Source organism: Pituophis catenifer, unplaced genomic scaffold, assembly GCF_029215685.1.
Source record: "Pituophis catenifer annectens isolate HBS135680 unplaced genomic scaffold, rPitCat1.0.hap2 SCAF_3, whole genome shotgun sequence".
Lineage (NCBI taxonomy): Eukaryota > Metazoa > Chordata > Lepidosauria > Squamata > Colubridae > Pituophis > Pituophis catenifer.
Window position 1 is genome coordinate 133147239 of NW_027256883.1, and position 23696 is coordinate 133170934.

A 23696-nucleotide genomic window follows, 5' to 3' on the forward strand; every position below is an offset into this window, starting at 1 on the left:
AACATTCTCAAATATATCCTGAGAATAATAGAAAACAGAAGACTCCATTAATTGTTACTTTCCACCTTACTATGGAGCCCACTTTGGTGAATGTTGGCACTTTGATAGAAGGGAAATCTGTATGGATTTCTTTTATATCCCAGTTCAGGGTTTCATTCATTCTGAACAAAAAAAAATATGTTTAATTAATGCTTACAAAAATAAAAGCTTTTATTGTAATTTTCTCTGCAAGGTCAATCAGTCCAGAGATATATGACTGCACTGCCGTATTCTTATCAAAAATAAATAGGCACATGGTTGTCGATAAAGCAGGATTGTGGAACGGAACAACAGATACAGTGATTGGAGGATAACGGGAACTATAATTCAATAATGTTTGGAGGATTTCAGTTTCTTCACTCACCTGCAATAAACCAGTTTGTGCTTTCCAAAAAGATGTGGATGATGTATATTTTTAAATGGAGCAACTTTGAAATTCACTTACTATGTGCATATTATTTTTTTATCTCTTTCAGTGATGTCGTAGGTATGCAGCATTTTAATTCTATTTTTTATTATTATTATTATTCCAGTATCTTTTCTTTTCATTGGGGTACACTGCAGGGGTGGGTTCTAAAATTTTTTACTACCGGTTCTGTGGGCGTGGCTTATTTTGTGGGTATGGCTTGATGGTCATGTGACAATTCTTTAGAATTTAGCAGAGGTACTGGTCTACCAGGCTTTTAACTGCTTGCAGAGCTGTACCGGTCTACCCATTTATTATTGCAGGCACCGGTCTACCAACAAACTGCCTTTTACCACTGATCAGCTGTAGGACAGCCCTTTGAACCCCCGGGGCAAGATTTTAAACAGTTTTTCCTTATAGCCCATCAGCTGGGACTCAGGAGGCAGCAATAGATTGGGGGTGGGGCCAAATAAAAGGTAAGAATAACACGGGGGGGTGGAGGGGTGGGCGGGGGGGTGGGGGGCAGAACCGGTTCGGTGACAGCATATCGTCACCGCTACCGGCTCGGCCGAACCGGGCCAAACCGGGAGGAACCCACCACTGGTACACTGACTTTTTTCTATATTCTGGTGAAACTCTAAGAAAAGATGAAGAAGCAAAACAAATATTAACTGTTCAGAAGGAAATCTGAGCAATACTAGTCTTGCTTTGTTTTAAATATTGTTACATGAAGTTACAGGTAGTCCTTGTTTAGTGACTGCCACTTGAACTGGCAACTTGGTCTTTAAGTGAAGCAGTTGCTAAGTGACAAATCATGTGACAACAACTGTGCTTACAATTTTACTTCAGTTTTCCTTTGCTTTTTATCATCAGAAGGCTGAACCCCAAATAGCGAAATGAGCCCATACAGCCAGAAGATTTTGGAATTCCACTCACAAAGAAATCGAGTAAAAGGGCAAATGTTATAATCCCTTTTATTCCTTCTCCTGTCCTTTGGAATGGGATAACAGGAAGAAGAGAATTGTTGTTTGCATTTTTATATGCTGAGAAAAAGGGATTACAAGAGAGTAAGCAGGCACACAATGAGCCACACACATGCAAAGGAATGTGCTCCAGCTGTCTGTTTGTCTAGCCAACCTCTTAGGAGACAAACAAAAGACTTTAATGTGAAACTGATTCACGTTTCGTCCATTTTAAGAAGCAGCTGCAGGCTGTCTAAATTAAGGTCACAAAGTTGAGCTTGTTAATTTGTGGCTAACATTTTTTTAGGGAAAACCTGGGCTGGGCAGAAAAGCAGCCCAGGTAGAAATAGAGAAGACAAAAAAGGGTCAGGCACAGGACAACATATACTATTAACTGTAATGGTGAGCATCTATTTGAGAGATGCTACAAAGGTTATAAATGTGGATATTGGTCACAAAGTTACTTTTCATCAGTTTTGGCATTGCAAACGGTCACTGTCCTGAGAAGTCGCAAAACAAGGACTACCATGCATGAATAGCTAGAATTTGTGATCTACAGATAGCATTCTGAAATGGAATCTCTGATCTAAACAACATAAGAGATCAGGAGAATATTCTGTCTGGACCAGCTGTTCTACATGAACCTTCCTAAATGGTTCAAAGATGACAAAACAAATTTCCTTCTGTGGGGTAAATCTAAATGGATAAGGGGAGAAATACATTTATTTTGTTCAATGTATTTATCAAGGCTTTGCTTGTGCCACCACAATGCAAAGAAGCCACACATAACAATTCAATAAATCAAATATGGGCTCAATTTCCATAATTACTGTTTCAATTGCATTCAGTATTCTACCCTTCTTAGTTCCATGATTAAGCCAAATCCAGTGGTGGGTTTCAAAAATTTTTACTACCGGTTCTGTAGGCGTGGCTTGGTGGGTATGGCATGGCTTGGTGGGCGTGGCAGGGGAAGGATACTATAAAATCTCCATTCCCACCCCACTCCAGGGGTAGGTTACTGCAAAATCCCCATTTCTTCCTACTCAGCTGGGACTCGGGAGGCAGAGAATAGATGGGGGCGGGGCCAGTCAGAGGTGGTATTTACTGGTTCTCCGAACTATTCAAAATTTCCGCTACCAGTTTTCCAGAAACCCACCTCTGGCAAAATCCCAACATTCCAAATAGTACTGGGGACACTAAGAGAGAAAACATGATTATAGCCACCGAACGATCAAATCTTGTTGATGAAAAATATGAATTGCAGAAAGAATTAGACAATTACAGAAATAAAAAAGCAATTCTCTTATTGGGTTTGCAGTTGACCTAATCAGATGAGTTTCTAATCAAGAGATGGCATATCATTCATTTTAAACATTTTTAAATAGTTGTATTACCACAACTCTAACTTTAAATTCTACACTTGGCTCACCGATTTTGCAAAGAGTTCCATTAGTCACTAACACTATATCAGCTATTTGTTCATCATCAAACAAAGCAGTTTTAAAAATTTAAGAGCAGTATTTTTAGAGGAACATTTTTGCTTAAAGTATCTGCTCCGATATAATGAATACCCATGCCAAATGTTATAACATCTTATTATATTTATCCTCTCCCTTTCATCATAGAAACTAAATAAGTAAGTCTAATATGTAATTTATATGAGGTTATTCATTTTAATCAGCCTACTAGCCTGGAATGATAGATTCCATATATACAAGTATATACAGAGAGAAAGAGTTTGTCAGGAATTCCCTGCCTACAAAAACAATGATCATGATGGGGACTGGAGGCTAAAACATATAAAAAACAGTTGCTGGAATTGGGTATGACTAGTTTAATTAAAAGAAGGACTAGGTGTGACATGATAGCAGTGTTCCGATATCTCAGGGGTTTCCACAAAGAAGAGGGAGTCAAGGTATTCTCCAAAGCACCTAACGGCAGGACAAGAAGCAATGGGTGGAAACTAATCAAAGAGAGAAGCAATCTAGAACTAAGAAGAAATTTCCTGACAGTGAGAACAATTAACCAGTGAAACAACTTGCCTCCAGAAGTTGTGAATGCTCCAACACTGGAGGTTCTTAAGAAGAGCTTGGACAACCATTTGTCTGAAATGGTATAGGGTTTCCTGTCTGAGCAGGGGTTGGACTTGAAGACCTCCAAGGTCCCTTCCAGCTCTGTTATTCTATTCTATGATGAAGATGATCATCATCATCATGACTATGATGATGATTATCATGAGGATGGGGAAGAGGAGAGCAAAGTAGGGTAGTAGAGAATGTTGTGGTCCACCAGCAGCCTGCGGAGCTGGCAGCAGAGTCGGACAGTGAGGAGATTGGGAAGGAACATGGGCCACTCCTGGAATCTGGGGAAGGCTTGGATAAGGGCTCTGCGTCTGAGGCAGAGAAAGGGCCATCTGGGAGGTATGTGCTGCCTCCGGAGCCTCCAGAGTCAGACCTCAGGGAGGCAGAAGAACAGGGGGATCTTGTTCCCAATGCGTGCATGCGCAGAGCTGCCAGAAGACAAGAACAGTTAAAACAAAAGGGACAACTCAGGAGTAGGACTTGGAGATGATTAGCCCCTCCCATAAGACTTAAAAGAGGAGCAAAGGCACGTGAGCCTTTGCAGGAAGCAACTGCAATTCTGTTCAGTTTAAAGTCTGAAGCTCTGTTTGATTCTGGACTCCGTGTGGCTTTGCCAATTAGGTCTTTGGCAGTGTGTCAAGGGAGATAAAGGTGGGTGATTATCAGCCTTATCCCGAAGAACTCTTTACAACTATTTGGATCTCATCTGTGAATGAACAGAATTCACAGCTGTTGCAATAAAAGAGGTTTTTGGGACTACTTGTGTGTTTTATTGACTCAGGGAGCATAGGTCAGAATAGAGAATCTCTACTAAAGGTGGAGTTGAAGAGATAACTAATTTGTTTTCTGATAAAATTATTAAAAAATTATTTATGACTAATCATAATCACTCATTACATCTATTTTGAAGGAATGCACACAACTTTCCCCTAACTTTGCATATGGGCCCGCCAGCCAAGAACAAAACCATCCTTGACTTACAACTGTTCATTTGGTGACCATTCAAAATTACAACAGCACTGAAAAAAGTGACTTATGACCATTTTTCACAATTACAACCATTGCAGCATCCTCAAGGTGACGTGATTTCAGATGCTTGGCAACTGACTCCTATTTATGACAGTTGCAGTGTCCCAGGGTCATGTGACTGCCTTTTGCGAACGTCTTACAAGCAAAGTCAATAGGAAAGCCAGATTCACTTAACAACCACGTTACTAACTTTATAACTGCAGTGATCCACTTAACAACTGTGGCAGGAAAGGTTGTAAAATGAGGCAAAACTTAACCACATAAATTTTGGGCTCAATTCTGGTTGTAAGTCAAGGAGTACCTATACCCGTAATGGCGAACCTATGGCACACGTGCCACAGGTGGCACGCATAGCCATATCAGTGGACACGCGAGCTCAGCTCTGGCGCACATGCTTGCATCGGCCAGATGATTTTCAGGCCTTCTGGGCCCACCAGAAGTTGGCAAATGAGCCGTTTCTGGCCTCCGGGGGGGGGGGGGAGGCCATTTTCATCCTCCCCAGACTCCTAGAGAGGCTCTGGAGCCAGGTGAGAGAGAAAAACGGGCCTACTGGGCCATCGTGTGCCAGGAGTGTGGGGAAGGGCGGAGGGGAGCGCAGACATGCGGGGTGGGGGGGCGCATAAAATTATGGGTGTGGGCACGTGCACGCATGACCCCCCCATGCGCCCCCCTCCTGGCACGCGATGGCAAAAAGGTTAGCCATCATTGACCTATACCTACTCCTAATGCAAGGAGACGGGATGAGAAGTTGAGAAGAGAAGATGATATCCTACTCTGACACAAAGTAAGAGATCGTGTAACAGTAGTAGGAAACTGATGCCCTTCTCATCAGATGCCACCAAAATGGAAAAGTCAACAGAGTCGACTGGAATAGCAACCCACACAACCACAACTGAAGTAAAAACCCAAGATGTAGTCAGCTCAGAAGGAGGCTATCATGGGAAACCACTGGGATGATTACTGATTTTATTCTTCTAGCACAGGATGCCTTAAATTATAAGTGGAAGTGGTTTAAATATAAGCCTGCCTTAACAGCCTCTGCCATCAATGTGAGGTGTGTATGTCCAAAAACACATACCTAAAGGAAACACATTACAAAAGCCAGACATAATCCTTGTCTCTATTAGCAATTTTTAATGAAATCTGAACACTTTCCCCTTAATTAATAACCCTATTCTAATAGCCTTTTCTTGAGTAATTAGGGAAAATAATGACATCCAAGGGGAGTGCACACACACTTCTGATGAGACCACTGCAGAAAAGGCTTGTCTTAATTAATTTTTTTCACAGCAGCAAACTGATTTTTCTTTTTCACAATAAGGTGCAGGGATTTCAAACACTAAGTAGCTGTTTTCATCAAAGTAGACAGCTAGCAAGGAAGCTGGGAAGGCCTGATTAAAAGTAAACAGCTGGGAGGGGATTTGGAAACGCGTCATTAAAAGCCAAAAAAATGACTTTTAAAACTCTGTAGAGTAACTAAGGTGCTGCCCCTTTTATTTTTCTAAAACAAACAAATGATAGCAAAACAGCACAGAAATCTTTATGAACCATTGAGAAACGTCAAGAATTTTATGCAAGAGTCAGAATACCAAAAAACCACGATTTACCTGCACAAATAATATATACTTTGCCAAAACAGACCATTTTTAGGGCCGTAGCAATTAAGTGATACCAGAGGTTCTAAAACCTACGGCAATCTACTGAGATTTTGTCCTTGCAGGCAGAAATGTAGATCACAAGGATTAAAGTTAAAGAGACAGGTAGTTCATTTTAACAATGTATAGACCAAGCATTTTGCTGTTGTTTTATATTCTCTGGCACCCGACATTTCCTATCTGCATGTTGACCAAAGCAAGTTAACAAAAAGAGCAAAGGCCAAGGAGAATGTTTCAAGATAACGTTCTTATTTGCCTGGGCTATAATTGAACAAGGCTGGCCATTTAATTGCTCTTTTTCCTTTTTATTATGTGCTTGTAGTATCCATTCTTGCTTTGTGCTGTTTAGTTTTTGTTCTGTTGCAGTGTTATAGCTTTTGGGTGTGCCATTTTGACTTGGAAAGGCATATTTTCGGAGTTTCCCTTAAATCAAAAAGCAGAAAAACTGCCCCCTTCCTTTAAAAAAAGGTGAAATAAAAAAGCATCAGTGCTTATTTCAGTCTGATCTTCAGGGATCTGAAGGCTGAAAAAAGAAGGGATCGCTTTATAAAAAGGAGGAAATACAGGATTTGGAAAGTGTATACAGGTAGTCCACGAGTTACGACGGTTCATTTAGTGGCCATTCAAAGTTACAACATTGAAAAAAGTGACGTATGATCGTTTTTCACACTTAGGACTGTTGCAGCATCCCCATGGTCACATGATCAAAATTCAGATGGGAAAAAATTTGGGTTCAGAATGTTAAATTTACACAGTCGCAGAACCTGAGGGAAAATTTCTATAAAATGTTTTATAGATGGCATTTAGATCCCAAAAAGTTGTCATGTATGTACCCTAATGTTCAGCCAAAATGTTGGAGATGTGAATGTTTGGATGCTACGTATTATCATGTTTGGTGGACCTGTAGGAAAGTTAAGGCTTTTTGGATAAAAATTTGGTGGGTCATGCAGAATGTTTTGAAGAAAAAAATTCAATTTTCTCCACAACTGTTTTTATTGGGTATAGTTCAGGGTTTTACATCGGGTGAAACAAAATTGATATTGTATATGATAACAGCAGCAAGATTGTTGATAGGTAAATATTGGAAGAATGAAGCTTTGCCCACAATTGAGGAATGGACTTTGAAGATGGCCAGTTTTGCAGAGATGGCGAAGATTTCAGCATATTTAAAAGACTGTTCACAAGAGACTTATGAGTGGGAATGGAAAAGGTGGATAGAATATGTTCAGAACAAATATCAAACTAGAAAGTATCAAATAGCATTTATTTGAAAATAATGTACTAGAAATTTTTTAATGTAATGAGATAAAGAGAAAAATTATACAGGGGAGGGAGGGGTTTAAGTTTATATATAAGTGTTATATTAGGGTTCTTTATGAGTATGAGTATATTATAGGGAAGTCTGGGGGGAGGGGAGGGTTAGGGAGGGTTAGGGAGGTTGGGAAGTTTGGGGGGGGAGGTGGGGGGGGGAAAAAAGGGGTGAAAATGTAATTGTAAAACTTTTGCAATAAAAAAAAAAAAATTCAGATGCTTGGCAACTGACTCATATTTATGATGATTGCAGTGTCCCAAGGTCATGTGATCACCTTTTGTGACTTTCTGACAAGCAAAGTCAATGGGAAAACCAGATTCATTTAACAACATTATAATTGCAGTGATTCACTTAACAACTGTGGCAAGGAAGGTCATGAAATGGGGCAAAAAACTCACTTAACAAATGCCTCACTTAGCAACAGAACTTTTGGGCTCAATTGTTTCTAGCAACTGTAACTGATGATAGATAAAGTAGATGGGCCAGATAGTGTACAAAGTATAAATCCAAATTCAAAACAAAAAAATAAATAAATGTTGGGCTTGAATCTGCACAGATTAATCTTGAAGCTAGCTGCTAACAGCTATGCAAATTTAGTCAAACTAAGAAAGAAAATCAGCTATAATCGCGGTTGTCAGTTTCTCTCCTGATTGTAACTGCTTACAGATAAAGGACTCCGGACATCACCAGTGTAGTCTGAAGTATGGGGTACCAAAATAGCATAGAAGTAGGATGCTGGGGAATCCAGATTCAAAGCCACACTCAGTCATGGATGCTAATTAGATGAGTTCTCTCTTTAACCTTTTTGTTGGGGAGGGGAGAGAATTGAAAAATGGGAGTGTGATATGCATTCCCCATTAGGGTCCTGCAAGAAAGATAAGGTATAAATCTCACAAATTTATCTGCCATTCTCTTCATTTGTGGGATGGGGTTTTATTTTTCCCCCTCCTGGAAACCAACATGATGGGGAAAATGGTAGGAAAAGAGAAGGGGTGATAAATGGAGATCAATGTCATTTGAACCTTACATCAGTGGTGGGATTCAGCCAGTTTGCACCACTTCGAGAGAACCGGTTGTTAACTTTCTGAGCAGTCTGGCAAACTGGTTGTTGGAAGAAATCATTAGGTCAGAAAATCAGTTGTTAAATTACTTGAATCCCACCACTGCCTTACATGCAATTCTGTGAATGTGGCAAGTGAAAAGGTTGGCTTGACTCGGATCGTCCAAATTTTTTTCTGGTTATAAACAATATGAAGATGAGATAAATGTGAAGTTAACAGAGTTCAGGGAAAACAACGAACTTGGAGTAACAGTGTGATGGATCGGATCAAAACCAAACAGTGCACCATGTTTGATTCTATGGCTGAGCAGCGTTGCAGTCTCTGTTCTGAAAAAGTGCTTCAGGATACATGGATACAATCATGTATCTTTCTGCAACTAATTTAAAACAACTGCTTGTCTTGGGATCCCATGGCAGCTGTTGAGGGCATCTGTGTAATCTGAGAAGATGCAGCTGCTTTAAAGAGTTGCAGGCAGGTGCTAAGATTTTGACCCCCACCTCCTTTGCAATACTTTTTCCAAATGATTTCAAAAATGCCATAATAGCTACTACGTACCCTACGCTTTCACATGCCCCCTGCAGTGGGAGGCATTGAACTGTAGAAAAATCAGACTTTGCTGTGCCATTACATGTATAATCATGTTTCCCAGTTAAAAATGTTTTATCAAATACTGTTTTAATCTTTTGTACATTGCAAAAGATGTAATGGTTTCCTTTGGGACAAACCAGATTGCTGAAAAGCACCATCGCTGAATAGCTATACGTATGAAATAAATCATTCGTTCTGTTTTTCTACCTAGAATGCCCAAAGCAAATATCAAGATTCTTAGCATTACACTATTTTTTTCCCTTTACATTAAAGAAAAAAATCAAACAATAGGAAAATCCATACTAAATGTAATAACAGATACTGGGAGAACTATTCATCTTCTTTTAAATCATTTCCTTTCCATTTTCCCTCTTTTAATAAACTCATCTATATTCCAGAGCCTGCACAACACTCCTTTCATAATAGCGATCGGTGGGCATATGGTCTAGCATACATATTTTTTTCTTTGTCATCCAACTCCCTAGTGATTCTCAGTTTATTGTCATTGTGTTTGGGTATTTTGGAAACAGGAGGCAGAAGCAGATAATCCATAAATTTCCAAGCTGTGCACTATTATCTATTGATGCAATACCATGAGGAATTCACAAGACAGCCAATCAAAGAATAAGCTGATATCGAAACGATCCTGTTGGCAATGTGTGTGCCCTGTACAGCTTGTCCTCAAAATAAGATTATCTCATGGGTCATATGACTATCCACTGAGTCAATAGTCCACTAAGAACAGAAGGGTAGTAGTAAAGGATGCTAGGTTCTATAGTAGAATCTGGGCCCACTCACTGCTCATGTCTCTTACATATAGCATGTGAACTAGTATAGATCAGACTGGAGATGTGCCGAGACGTATACAATCCAGTCCATGACATTGTAAAAACTGAATATTACTCCATATCTATTAATTTATATGCGGGGGGTGGGGGAGAGACATGAGGAAATAACAGAATTCATGGGCACGTCAAATGAACTGAAATATCACCTACAATCACTCTTTGTATATTTAGAAGTTTAAAATTCTAACCAAAGAATCACCAGGATTGTCGCATTGTATACAATGTTCACCTCATGCCTCCAGATCAGAAGTGGGTTTCAGCAGGTTCTGACCAGTTCTGGAGAACCAGTAGCGGAAATTTTGAGTAGTTCAGAGAACCGGTAGTAAAAATTCTGTCTGGCCCCGCCCCCATCTATTCTCTGCCTCCCGAGTCCCAGCTGATCAGGAGGAAATGAGGATTTTGCACTAACCTTCCCCTGGAGTGGGGTGGGAATGGAGATTTTACAATATCCTTCCTCTGCCATGCCCACCCAAGCCATGCCATGCCACGCCCCCAAGCCACACCCACAGAACCGGTAGTAAAAAAAATTGAAACCTACCACTGCTCCAGATGTATAAGAATACAATCCCCAGTAGTTCCAGAAAACCTAGCAGTAGCTGTGCAAGCTGGGAAATGAAGTTCAAAACGTCTGGAAGCCACTAAGTTGCTATCACAGTCCATGAGAAACAGAAGAAATGGAGTGGACTTCACCTGATCTGGAGAAGCTAATCAGGATGGGATTTCATTTACACTTGTCTGACATCCCATAGTTATAAAACTAGAAAGGAAATCCCAGAATTGTAAACTAAACTGTTTTTTAAACACTAGAAGGCAATGACAATTATGTCATCATGGCTAGTCACAAATAATCAAGCTTGAAAGAGATTTTACCTTTATTACTAGCAACATGGAAAGGCAACACAAATATTATCTGCGATGAAAATAAATTAATGGATACTCATATCTACAGAATTCCTGCAAAGATGCTTCACCATCTCTTAAGAAGAAGGGGAAAAAAACCCTTATAGAGAGTCTATAATTTTATTCCTTTGGTGGTCAGGCTAATGTCCCAAAGCAGGATGTGAAAATAGCCTCCCTTACTCATAATCTCTACCAATATACTGGATAGTTTTCTTTAAGACTATCATAATAACAAAGTGGGATATAAATTCAGTTTTTGAAGGCCTTGCTACAGAACGCATATTTGTCTCAATTAAATAATTAACAGACTTTATAATGTGCATAAGGGCAGAGCTGATTCTGGTGAAGAGTTCGTACAAAACACTTCGGCTTTTCATGAGTTGCTTTTTAAAGTTTTCAGATTCAGTTCATGGTCAGTTCAATGGAACTTACAGAAACACTGTTAAATTGAATCAGGTTTTTTTTAAAAAAAATACATATACTTTACATTGTCAAAATAGTTTCATGGTGCAATATTTACAGTGTATCAAATGATGGAGATGCAGAGGGAGACAGAAAATACTTTTTAAAGAAGATGATAAAAGTGGGAAACAAACCCAGCTCATGTTTTTTGTTTACATAAGAGTGTTACATGCCAGCCATTTTTTTAAAAAGTGTATTGCAGTTTACAGAGAAAACTAGAACTCTATTAACAAGTCTTTTTTTTCAGTCTTAAAAGATTTAACAGGGTTGTTAGTGATAGAAATAGGAAGGGAGTTCCATTTCAAGGAACAGAGCAATGGAAAATTTTCTTCCAATGGTACAGGATGTAGAATTTCTTGTCCAAGGAAAAAAGAAAAACATTTGTTACTTGCTTGGATAAGATTATCTAAACAAACACCTGGGACAATGTTAAGAGAGCAGTGTAAGGTTTCCAAGTTATTTTTTTCTGATATTAGGGAGAAGGAAAAAGAAAAAAAGGAAGAAGCAAAATGGCCTTATAACAGTGACCCATTCACTATAGAGAGGTTATAGAGAGGGAGTGTAGGCTTAACCAGCCTCTGTTAAAATTAAGCTACAGGATACATAAGAGAAAAATGATAATTAGTGGGGATAAGGAAGAGAAAAGACATGGGGCAATAGATCTTCCTCCTCTAGGAATAACATTTAGGCAAATAAGACTAGAGCTAACTGATAAAGGAAAAAAAGAGGGGAGAGCAGCTAATTTAAAGGATTTAGTCAAGTGCCATTTGCTGGGTTTTGAAAGCAAAATTTTGACTTGCCCAACTGGATCTGTGGAGTAATAGATGACAGAATTGGGATTAGAATACAGCATTTGAACTACTGATTTTCTAGTTCTACACTTATGTCATCTTTTGTTGTTGTATGTTTTCTTTGAAATGTGCCTCCCTTGAGTACCCCTGGGTGTACAAAACAATTTTGGCACTCCCACAGTTAATCTAACTCAGGAGTACATAATCCATACTTACATAACCCATACTACAAACTGAAATTTTGAAAGAGAATGTAGAAAATTAATGTATATAACAACTGGAAAATAATTGTATAGTATTGACATTTTATTAAGTTGATTTTTGAGCAAATCAATTCAAGATGTGAATTTAATTTAATGAAATTGTTTTTGCCTTGGCACTTTTGGGGTTGGGCAGGGCACTCAAGGACCAAGCAGGGAAAAATGCATTCCTAGTCTAAACCAATTTTTGAAAAATCTAGAAATCAGATATTAATTCATGAGATGGTTTCCTGAGCAAATCAAAGTGTATTTATTTATTTGATTTGATTTGATTTATATGTCGCCCTATCTCCGTAGGACTCAGGGCGGCTCACAACAATAAAATATCCGAATAAAAACGTGTTAAAATACATGTTAACCCCCCCTCTCCAGGCTGAACAACCATGTCTTTAACTCGCGGCGGAAGGTGTGGAGGTCAGGGGCCAACTGGAGCACCAGAGGAAGTTGGTTCCAGAGGGTGGGAGCACCCACAGAGAAAGCTCTACCTCTAGGGGTCGCCAGTCGACACTGTCTAGCCTGAGTAGGCCCTCCCTGTGAGAACGCACCGGGCGATGGGGAGCTGTTGCTGGTTGCAGATGGTCCGACAAATATCCTGGGCTTAATTGCTTTTCTAAGAGACATAGATTCTAATAATGTGCATGTGGTTGAGTATGTATGTAACCATGCTAGCTTGCTTGTGATTTAATGGCATTATAGTTTATTTTTAAGTGCCCAACCTGATGTGAAGCCTTTAGCAAAGGAACATTATTGTTTTCACCCCATTAAAAGCCTGATTGCCATTTCCTGCTATGAAAAGTGCACAAGCAAGCCAGTTTGTCCTGTATGTGTGTGCATGTGTCCATGTGTGCATTTGTCTGGTGGGTCTCTTTTCTTGGCATTGGCATTTCTGTTGGCAATTCTCCCAGAAAATAAGATTGCTCCTCATCCGGTAATTAACACAATGCAACATTTTGACCAGGCTGGCATGATGTATTTCCTTTCTTTCTACCACAATAAACCATCATGGGAATTCAAACAGCCTAATACATACCACAGAAATATGTAGAAAGACCGCTTATAATCTCTGCAAGCGTTCAGGGTCAAATTAATAAGGAATTAACACAAACTTGTAAATCTGGTGTCCTCCAGATGTTTTAGAGATGACTTCAAGAATCCCCAACTAGTATAGCCAGAAACATATTGGCTAGAGGCTTCTTGCAGCTGTTGCCTCAATACATTTAGAAGGCACCATCTTGAGACAAGCTAATTTAAAATGTCTTGGTGACCAGGGCATGCATGCAATTTCTGGACCCCAATGTTCCTACAAGCCTGATGATCCTGCAAGCATTAACCTTGGAGTATAAATGTCTGCAATAAGTTAATGAGCACATTCAGCTGATCCTCCATGTTTACATGCCCACCCTGTGATCTGAAACTAGGCCTTCCTTCCTTACCTTTTAATCGATTTTGATATTTTTGTATCTGCATAAGGAACGTCATATCATATAAATATAATACTCCCTAGAACTCAAAGGAAAAGCAATATTAAAAAGCTAGAATAACATAAAAGCAGTCCAAAATAACTAGCCTTACTTTATTTTTACTGGGCCATGCTAAATACACAGTGAGAAAGAGCTGGAATGCATGAGGCAATATCCATCATATCTCTCTGTATCAACATACCCTAGGATAAAGAATACCTTGACTTGTAATTAAGAAACATCTAAAAAGCCACATGTTGTCCAGCCATGATTTATATTTATTTTCCTCTGGTTTAACTTTTACTCATTGATTTTCATTCTCCAGCCTGAAGTCTCTGATAAAGCTCCACCAGTACACATAATAACCATGTCAGCTCTCAGCCTGAAGCAGGCCAACTAAGTGTCCAGAACTGGCCCATAAAGAATTCCTATTGGCCTTAGCTTCTCTCTGCTGAATTCTGGACACAGTAACAGCAGGATAATGTTGGTTAATTAAAGGATGCATCAGTGCAGGGATCCAATTCTTATTTCAATAAATTATAGCATTTCAAATAAGCTTAGTGGAACAGCTGTTGAACCTTCTCTATGTGAAGTTATTGTGTAAGGCTACAGAAAGCATTCATAAGAAAACTGCTCTGAGATGATGATGATGATGATGATGATGATGATGATGATGATGATTATGGGTGGTCCCACCAGTTCTTGGGTATTTCTTGCAGATATTCCAATGTGCCATTGTTGCTATTTTGTCATGCCTTTGTTTATAGTCAATCTAATGTGGTCATCTTGCAGCAGCTATCTAGGTGGTCCACTGTTTCTTCAGCTTCTTTGCAGAGACGGGATTTGCGGTCTGTTGCTGTCTTCTCAATTGTGTCTTTGTATGCATTTGTTTTTAAGGCTTAGTCTTGTGCAGCCAGAATTCGCCCTTCTCTTTTTTTCAAATTTCCTGCCCTTAGCCATTGCCAAGTCTTGCTGTTATCTGCTTTGCCTACTATTTTTTTGTGTAGTGGCCATGTAATACTTTTCTTTGTCATGACTGTCTTCTATTCTTCGTTTCTTGTAGGTCAGTCTGATCTCTTTGATATTCAGTAGATCTTCACACTGTAGTCTCTTTGGTGCATCTTCTTCACCGTCCTTTCAGATATTTCATTTCAGATATTTCTTGAGATAGTTCTCATGAGATTATGATTGGGCAACCCATCAGCCAGGTAGTTAGACTAGATTTGGCCTTATTGAGTCCTTCCCAAGGACCTGGGATAGGCAGATGTTACTTCAGATATTTTGGAATTGCACCCAAGGCACTTTTATTATTGGCTTTCTTTTGCCACAATTGTTTTACTTCTATTTTTCAGGTCTTTGTATTTTCTTTAGTTTTCTATTCTGTTTATTTCTACCACTTTACCTCCCACAATGCTTTGAATTAAGCCTAATTTAGGCTTCTATTCTGCATAGAACAGTTATGACCCTCTCCTAAACGTTTTGCTTTGTTTTGTTAATTACTTCCAAGGTGCTTGAGGCACTGCAGCAGCTCTCTCCCTCACTTTTATCCCTGTTAGCAGTTAATCATCACAACAGTAAAATAATCCAAGAAATGGTAACCTGTACGAAGTTACTAAATGAGATTTTGGATCCAGGTCTCTCCTTTCCTAATCTGAAACCAGTGGTTCAAGAATAGTAGTGCATATACAACATACTCCCAAAGTCTTAACTACAACTCCCATTAGCCCTTATTACCAAGCATACTTATGTGACTTGAGGAATTTCTACATCAAACCATCTGGAACACGGCAAATGATCTCCCTTTATACTAGAATATTGTCACCAGAATGACCTCCTTTGAGTGAATGTAAACAAGAATTTTGCCCTGGTGGTTTTCAGTGTTATTTTTAGCAAAGAACTTAGCCATTAAATTGCTTTTGGGAACCCACTTTCCTGTTGCTAAATTCAAACTGTAACTTCTTTAACAACTTGTGTGGGCAACCTTGCTCCTAAAAGGGATAGATAGATCTTCCAAGGAGATGTAGCAAAGCTGTTGAAAGCAGATGGATATTTAAAAAAGAGAGAGAGGGAGAGAATGCAATTTTAGAAAGCAATGCCACTCTGGAAAACATAATATCCAGAAAAGTATTTAATCTGAAATAGATTTATACATCGAGTTAAATAAAAGATTGATACATATTTATACCCCGGGTTAAGTGAAATGAAGTTAAACATAATGCATAATGCTAAACCCCACTGACAAGCTTCAGTGGTGTGGCCAAGGAATGTTATTCTTTCTGAGAACATAAGAATGACAACAATGACATTCAAGAACTATGTATCCTCTCTGCCGTTGAACAATGATATATTTTAGAAAAATAATTTCAGAAATGCGAGGCATCTGCAAAATGATATATTTATTTAGTGGTGTCTTACATAAAGTTCTAACCTCCAACCCTTGGCAGGAATGCCATTGCATGAAAATTGTCTGACCAACTTTGTAGGAGCCATAGTTCTAGTGTTTCTCCATCCGATCTTGCTGAAAATACAGAGAAAATGTAGTAGAGTGATAAGCCTTCAGAGGAGGCTGTCAATGTTTTTTTTTTAATGAGTCACTACTTTCAGTTTTCTTTTTGCCTCCCAAACAGAAACTAGGCAGAGAACTCTTGCCTTCTCTCACCATGTATTAATCCAGAGAATATAGCATAGTGAAATATGCCTCCAATTTAAAATCCAGATCAGGGTGTGTTCTACCCTCTACCCTCAGGTAGAGCTATTGCAATTTGGTGAAGCACCATTTTAGAACACGTCAAAAGCTACGGATGAAGCAACAGCAGCTGATGCAGTTCCTCAACTGTACATTTATTTAAGATTGCCTTTTTGGAACAAAATCCTGAGAACAAAAGCGTATCTATATTTGTTTCCAGTTGTTGTTTTCATCATGCAAGGCTCATATGATATTTTTTAAATGCAAAAAATAATCATTCAATCTTCACAATCCCCAGTCAGTTCTTAATATAGTTATTTCAATATCCTCCGTGCAGGCACTTCCCATCCGGTTTGGAAGTGCACGCGTGCACATCACATGCACGTGTGGACCCTCTGTGCATGCGCAGAGGGTAAAAAACAGGTTACTTCCTGGTTAAAACTAAGAAGTAAGAACGACCGGGCAGGTGGGCTGAGCCTCGTACCACCATCGCTACCAGTTCTCCAAACCACCGGCCGCCATCGCTACCGATTCAGCCAAACCGGTCCAAACTGGGAGCATTTCACCCCTGCCTCCGTGGTAAAGCACTGGCAAACTGCTACATACATACCTTTACAATCCGTGGAATGAAATAAAGAGATCAAAGGGGAGGGTCTCCAGAAGCAAATCTTCATTAGGCCAGATGTTATGTCTCCAAGCCTTGTATTGCTACATCTGCATCCATCACACCCAGAACCAATATTTGCCTACAACCAGTTATTGCAAAAGTGGGTTAAAATGTAAGAGCAGATTGCTTACTTTTAATGGCATCAGTCATCTAAAAAAATAACCATAAAGGAATCTACTTTAATAAGATCTTGTGAAGAAAAAAAAACACCTTAATGCAGTGATACTTAAAAGCCTCAAGCATTGTGTCATTACTGTGCCAAACAATATGGAAGAAGTAGAAACATGGGTAAGAAAAGATGATAACAATCTTACTAAATGTTTAAAACTCTAAACTATACATTTATAATTATCAGAAATAAAGCGAAGGATAGAAGGGGCATCATGGAGGTGAGCCAACACTGAATTGCTATATAATCAACAATGCAGTCTCATAAAGGGAAAGTTGACACAAATAAATAATCTTCTTGCTAAACTTTAACAGGTCAGTCCACATTCTTTTGTGGGTGGTTGTTGCAAAAATTGAACCTTTATCTTAAATGTATTCAGAGAAAGTTTAGGGAAGACAAAACCGGAAGGTCCAAATGCTTTTAAAAGATTTGAAAGATAAAATGTCAGCTGTTTGGTTGGCACATTGTTCAATAAGCCACAAGTTTAGGCATCAAGTTACAGAGCAGACAAATGTGGCCTGTTATTGAAAAGTTCTTTGTAAGATATTACAAAAAGAATTTTAACTTAGGACATTGCATGATCTTTCTTTGGAGAAAAAAAATCATTTTGGAGAAATAACATTCTGTTGATTCTCTAAACCTTATTTAGAGGAAAAACAAAAAGCTGCAAGTTGTAAATTGATTTCATGTTTCAGTCAACATTTTGCAATTAAATCAGTCAAATTTTAAATTTATTCTAGAAAAATACTGGGTTTTGTAGACAGTCATGTTCTTTTGCATTAGAGTATATATCAATGATTTGGCAAGCAATAGGATGATAAAAATTGGAATTGCATATTTTTATATTAGAAATGATACTATAAATTTGGAAGGATACTATTAACCCACTAACGGCCTGAAGAATTTCTGTTTTATTACGTTTCCCCAAAACTAAAACTAATTAATTAATTGGCTTGATTTATATGCTGCCCTTTTCTGGAGACTCAGGGTGGTTTACAATGCGTTAAGCAATAGCCTTCATACTTTTGTATATACCTGCTTAGTAGGGCTTTCGGCCCCCCCCAGCGGTGTTCTTTTTATACAAAGTCAGCTTATTGCCCCCACAAACCGGGTCCTCATTTTACCTACCTCGAAAGGATGGAAGGCTGAGTCAACCTTGAGCCTGGTGAGATTTGAACTTGTAGTAATTGCAGGCAGCTGGTGTTACTTAACAGTGTTTTAGTCTGCTGTGCCACCAAGGCTCTTAATTTTTAATTTTTGCTCCAAAAGATGCATTAGGGCTTATTTTCTGGTTAGGTCTTATTTTGGGGGAAATACAGTACTAAATGCACCCATCTGGCTGACAATTTTAACTGGGGCTTATTTTGGGGGTAGGGCTTATATTACAAGCATCCTGAAAAATCATGCTTGTTAAATTATTTTCCAGTTGGGTTTTATTTTGGGGAAAACAGGGTACATACTGTGAGTCCCAATTGGACAATTAGAGATTTTGATATGGATATAGTACTTTATACATTTTTTCTTTATTAATTGCAAACATATTTTTTAATGTTAAATAAACTTTGTTAATTATTAATATATTGTAAACATATGTACAGAAGATTAGTTTTGATAAGTATAAATAACAATAAGTCAATTGTTATTTATGTTCCATATAAATTAATAAGTAATGCACTTTTTCCAAAAGACAAGTCACAAAAATAAAATTAAATATTCACACACATTTATATAATCTATGCAAATCTTTCCTGTATTGCCAGAAGATATTTTCTTGCAGATGCTTCCCCTGTTAGATGCCAACTTTTTATATATATATTCCTGAATTCACTTCCTGAATGGATACATTTTGTTCCACTGTAACAGGATTTAGACAATCTTTAAAGGCCTATTTCTTTCCCATAAATTCTATTTATTAGATGGCTATCACATTTATTTTACCATTATTTAAAATAAGTTCTTTATTTTATATATTTTCTTTATAGATATATGTCTCTTTATATATGTGTTTCCTTTAATTTTGTTAGCTGCCTGGAATGCTCAGCAGAGCTGTAAAGCAGGGAATAAATTAAATAAAGTAACATCTATAATGGATTAAAACTGTCCTAGCATAAGAACCAAATTAAGCACAATTGTAGAAGACAGCAGTGCTAGGAGGAGCTTACCTTTGAAGCTGAACACCCAAAAGATTGAAATAATTATAAAGATCATATGACATGAACTTGATCTACTCAGAAATCTGGGAAAGAAATGCACAAGGATGACATGGCATATTTGCTCCATATGGTTATAGCTACAATATAATTAGGTCATCCTGATTTCCAAAGTACAACATTTTCAGGAGATTCCTTTAAACTAGGATTTGGAAGTTCCGCTTAACAACTATAGCTGACAAGTCAGGTAGACACAGTAATGAGAAAATGTTTCCCTCTTCATTTCTCCTTAGAATTAAAAATATTCAAATATAAGATCCATATGCTACATTCACTGCACACTTTAAAGAAGAAAAAGAAGATACTGACCAGTTCCCACACCTTTGCATACTTGAGCAATTCATAAGGTAATGTTACCTAATACTGAAGCTATGAAACAATGCCTGATATCATATAACATCTTAAATAATTCACATTCCACTTTTGTCAGAGATTTGTAATAAAAGGTTCACAAAACAACCCCCTGCTTCGCAAGCATTGTGTGTGTATTTTTAGAATGCTTGCCCTTTTAACAAGAAAAAGAAAGAACTTGCTCTGTTTCTCAAACATATGTACAGCCTTGGTAGCACAGTGGATTAAAGGACTGTTATTAACATCTGCTGCTTGCAATTACTGCAAGTTCAAATCTCACCAGGCTCAAGGTTGACTCAGCCTTCCATCCTTTCAAAGGTAGGTAAAATGAGGACCCAGATTGTGGGGGCAATAAGCTGACTTTGTATAAATATACAAAAGTATGAAGGCTATTGCTTAACGCATTGTAAGCCGCCCTGAGTCTCCGGAAAAGGGTGGCATATAAATTAAAGCAAAAAAAAAAAAAACAACACACAGTTTAAAGCCACTTTTGACATTGCCATAAAGTTCACTCTTGTTTTGAGAGATTCAACATCCAATTCTAACTTTGAAAAAAAAAAAAACATCTGTGTCAACTGTCCAATTAGAAAACCTAAAACAAGTAAACACTCTCGGGAGAATTGAATTCCCAAAAGTAAAATTTTATTGGATACACCATGTTGGTACTAAAGAAATAAAACCGGCTCTGGTTTCCCCGTGTAAATGCTTAATATCTTTGGCATTGTATATGGTACCATATCACAATACATTGCACCAACAATATTTTCTATTTTTTGTTCACTTTTTAAAACCTCCCTTTCAGGCAGAGTTACCCAGTAATTTACAGAAAATGAAAATCTCCTAAGTCATCAATATCACCCTGAAGATCATTGGTTGCTTATTCTTCATATATGCTGTGAAGTTCGTTAAGAGAAATAATGCTTTTATGGTGGGCTGGCTGGGTATACTAAGTACCAGAAGGGGCTGGCTTATAGATCTCAGAAGTCAGACGAGCGCACCAGTTTTCCAAACTTGAACTTGTAGCACCATAAAACTGGAATTCTAGGAAATGATCACCCTTGAAAGCTGCCAGGTTCAGGGAGAGGGTACATAAAGCAGTATTTGGCTGCCACTTATGAACAGTAGCCAAACGGGAAATGGCCTTTCTTACCAGAAGAAGATGGCTGTGGTGGCAACAGTCTTAGGGAGTTCTGTTTAGAGGCACACAAAAAAAGTGTCCCAATCAACAACAAGAATAGTGCCCAATCCATACTGGCCATGCTTGGAGTGCACCATTTGAATAGTAGATAGAGCAATTAATGGAATTCTTGTTGCCTTTCACCAACTACGGTAAGTGCTGCCCTGCCTTAGTGTTGTTAGATTGACGCAACCTATCCATGCAGGTTCCTACAACTTATAAACTTGTCTGACCTTGACTATGTACTGTATCTGCCGTGGCCACACTTGTTGCTGCTCTGGACTTTGATTTCAGCTTAACCTGCTCTTCCAGTCATGTGCGTGCATAACGAGACCACCGCTTCTACCTGTTGGAGTTTCCTCTTTGACTGAGAATCATTAGCCGGGAAGGGGGTTGGTGGCGCTAATAGTAGCCATTCTTCCAAATGTCACCAGCCTGTTTAGCTTTAAAAGAAATAGTTTGTCAAATGGCCCTTTGAAAAGACTCAAAATTGGCAGATAGTTTGAGCAAATCACTTTCGTTCTTTTGTATTCCCCTTGGACATTTAAACTTGGCTTCCCGGCAAGGAAGATGGCACTCTTTTGGGGGGGGCTATTCTTTTTCATTCTCAGGAACTGCCAATGAGATAGTTAGACCGAGCCCTTGTGGTGGTATATAAATTTAATTAAATTTAGACAGTCCTTCCTCCTATTTTGAGGACAGAAGAACTAACTCTTTCTGGGTATACAGGTAGTCCTCAGTTTACGACCACAGTTGAACCCAAAATTCATGCTGCTAAGTGAGAAACCTGTTAAGCGAGTTTTGCCCCATTTTACAACTTTTCTTACCACATTTGTTAAGTGAATCACCGCAGTTGTTAAACTAGTAACACGGTTGTTAAGTGAATCTGGTTTCCCCATTGACTTTGCTTGACGGAAGGGTGCAACGGGTGATCGCATGACCCCGGGACACTGCAATCGTCATAAATGTGGGTCAGCTGTCAAGCATCCGAATGTAAATCACATGACCACGGGGATGCTGCAAAGTGTGAAAAATGGTCATAAGTCACTTTTTTTCAGTGCCGTTGTAACTTCAAACAGTCACTAAACAAACTGTTGTAAGTCAAGGACTACCTGTGTGTCCTGAGACCGTTATAGATAGAATTAAACAAGAGTTCTACTCAAGTCCAAGTTTCTCATTGATTTTTAGCATACTTTTTTCTCAGCCTGATAAATTCATTTTGACAACATGGGAACACTTCCACCTTGCAGAGACCCTGCTAGGCATCATTAAGATTAAGGTTTTTAAAAAAAAATCTTGCCGTCTGCTACAGAAATGATTGCTCTTCTTTTTTTCTGACCTCTCAAGCAGCATGAAAGGATAAGAAGGGGTTAAAAAGGCCCAAAGTTTTCTATTTTGCCCATTAAAACAAAAACTGAAAAGGAATTCCACAGGCAAATATGATTGGTGTTCTGATTGGGGGATAGGAAGAAAAGAAAATATTTGGGCACTCCAGAGTTAATCTGTGGCATGCAAAGTGTGTGTATTATTACAACAAAGAATTGGCAGCTGCCGCAGAAGGAAAAGGCTTATGTTCTGCCGTTCAAACTTGTCAGTCAACTGATGCCAGGGTTCTGGACGTCTGCCTCTTCAGCACACCCTGTTGCATATGTCTATGTGAGCAGTTTTGCTCTCTCTTCGGAGACACTCCAGCTAAGGCTCCTTCCTTCCTTGGTGGAATTAGAGCTCTGTCTTTCAAAGCATCTAACTGGAAAACTTCTTACACACGGGAGCCTGGTATTCCTTTGTAGCTTTCACAACCTGTGTGTTTGTTTCACTTCCAGAATGGAAGAAGAGGAACTGCTGAAGGAAAGATTTCAGGCCATCACAGTAAGTAAGAACATACATGTCTAAGAAAATTATACTTTCTCATTCTCAGTGCAGCTTGCAATGTAGTCTTCTACTCTCAGAAGCTCTTTGTTTTCTATTCTTATTTGACGTGACTGTGTAACCCAGCAGTTTGAAGATCAGCATAATTCTTTAGCCCAACTGCCTTTACAGTGGGCATCATCTGAGCTGACAGCTCCACAGCACCGAATGCAACAGATGCTCGAGTCACACTATGTTTTACGTCAGGCTTCTGCAATGCTGCCATTAGGTTTGAGTGACTCTTTGAAGAAACTTTGCATTTGAAGGACACCAGGACAGAAAACTAGAAAAGAGAAGGCATTCGACAGTTCCATAGCTTGAACGTAAATAACCAGGGAGGGAAGATTTCTGCCTAGCGGAAGGGGTACTTGTGGATAATTCTGGAAAACACCAAAGTAGTTGAGGTTGTGATTGTTTAAAGAACAGCGGAGGTGAAATTCAGGTCAATTCATACTATAGTCAGGAGGCTTTGAATTTGTTCCTTATGCAGGTGGGAAAATGTCCTCAACAGTGTTGTGTTAATCAGAAGAAGATACAGAGGTGAAGACAATATAATGTCAAAATGTATTGTCTTCCGGTGTCTGTTGACCTAAAATGACCTTCACACTCCTGTGCTTTGACAAGTAGGGTCTACAGACTTTGCCTGCTCTTTAAAGACATCATTGGTTAGATCT

At 38.8% G+C, this 23696-nt stretch overlaps 1 protein-coding gene across 1 annotated transcript in view; it reads left to right on the top strand.

The window, feature by feature from the left end:
• Positions 1–22780: 22780 nt before the first annotated feature.
• PALMD (palmdelphin) overlaps positions 22781–23696 on the top strand; it is a 41300-nt gene continuing 40384 nt past the window's right edge. The window contains exon 1 of the mRNA XM_070941193.1: positions 22781–22983. Coding sequence (XP_070797294.1) covers positions 22939–22983 — 45 coding nt within the window. The 5' untranslated portion in view covers positions 22781–22938. The remainder of the gene's footprint in view (positions 22984–23696) is intronic.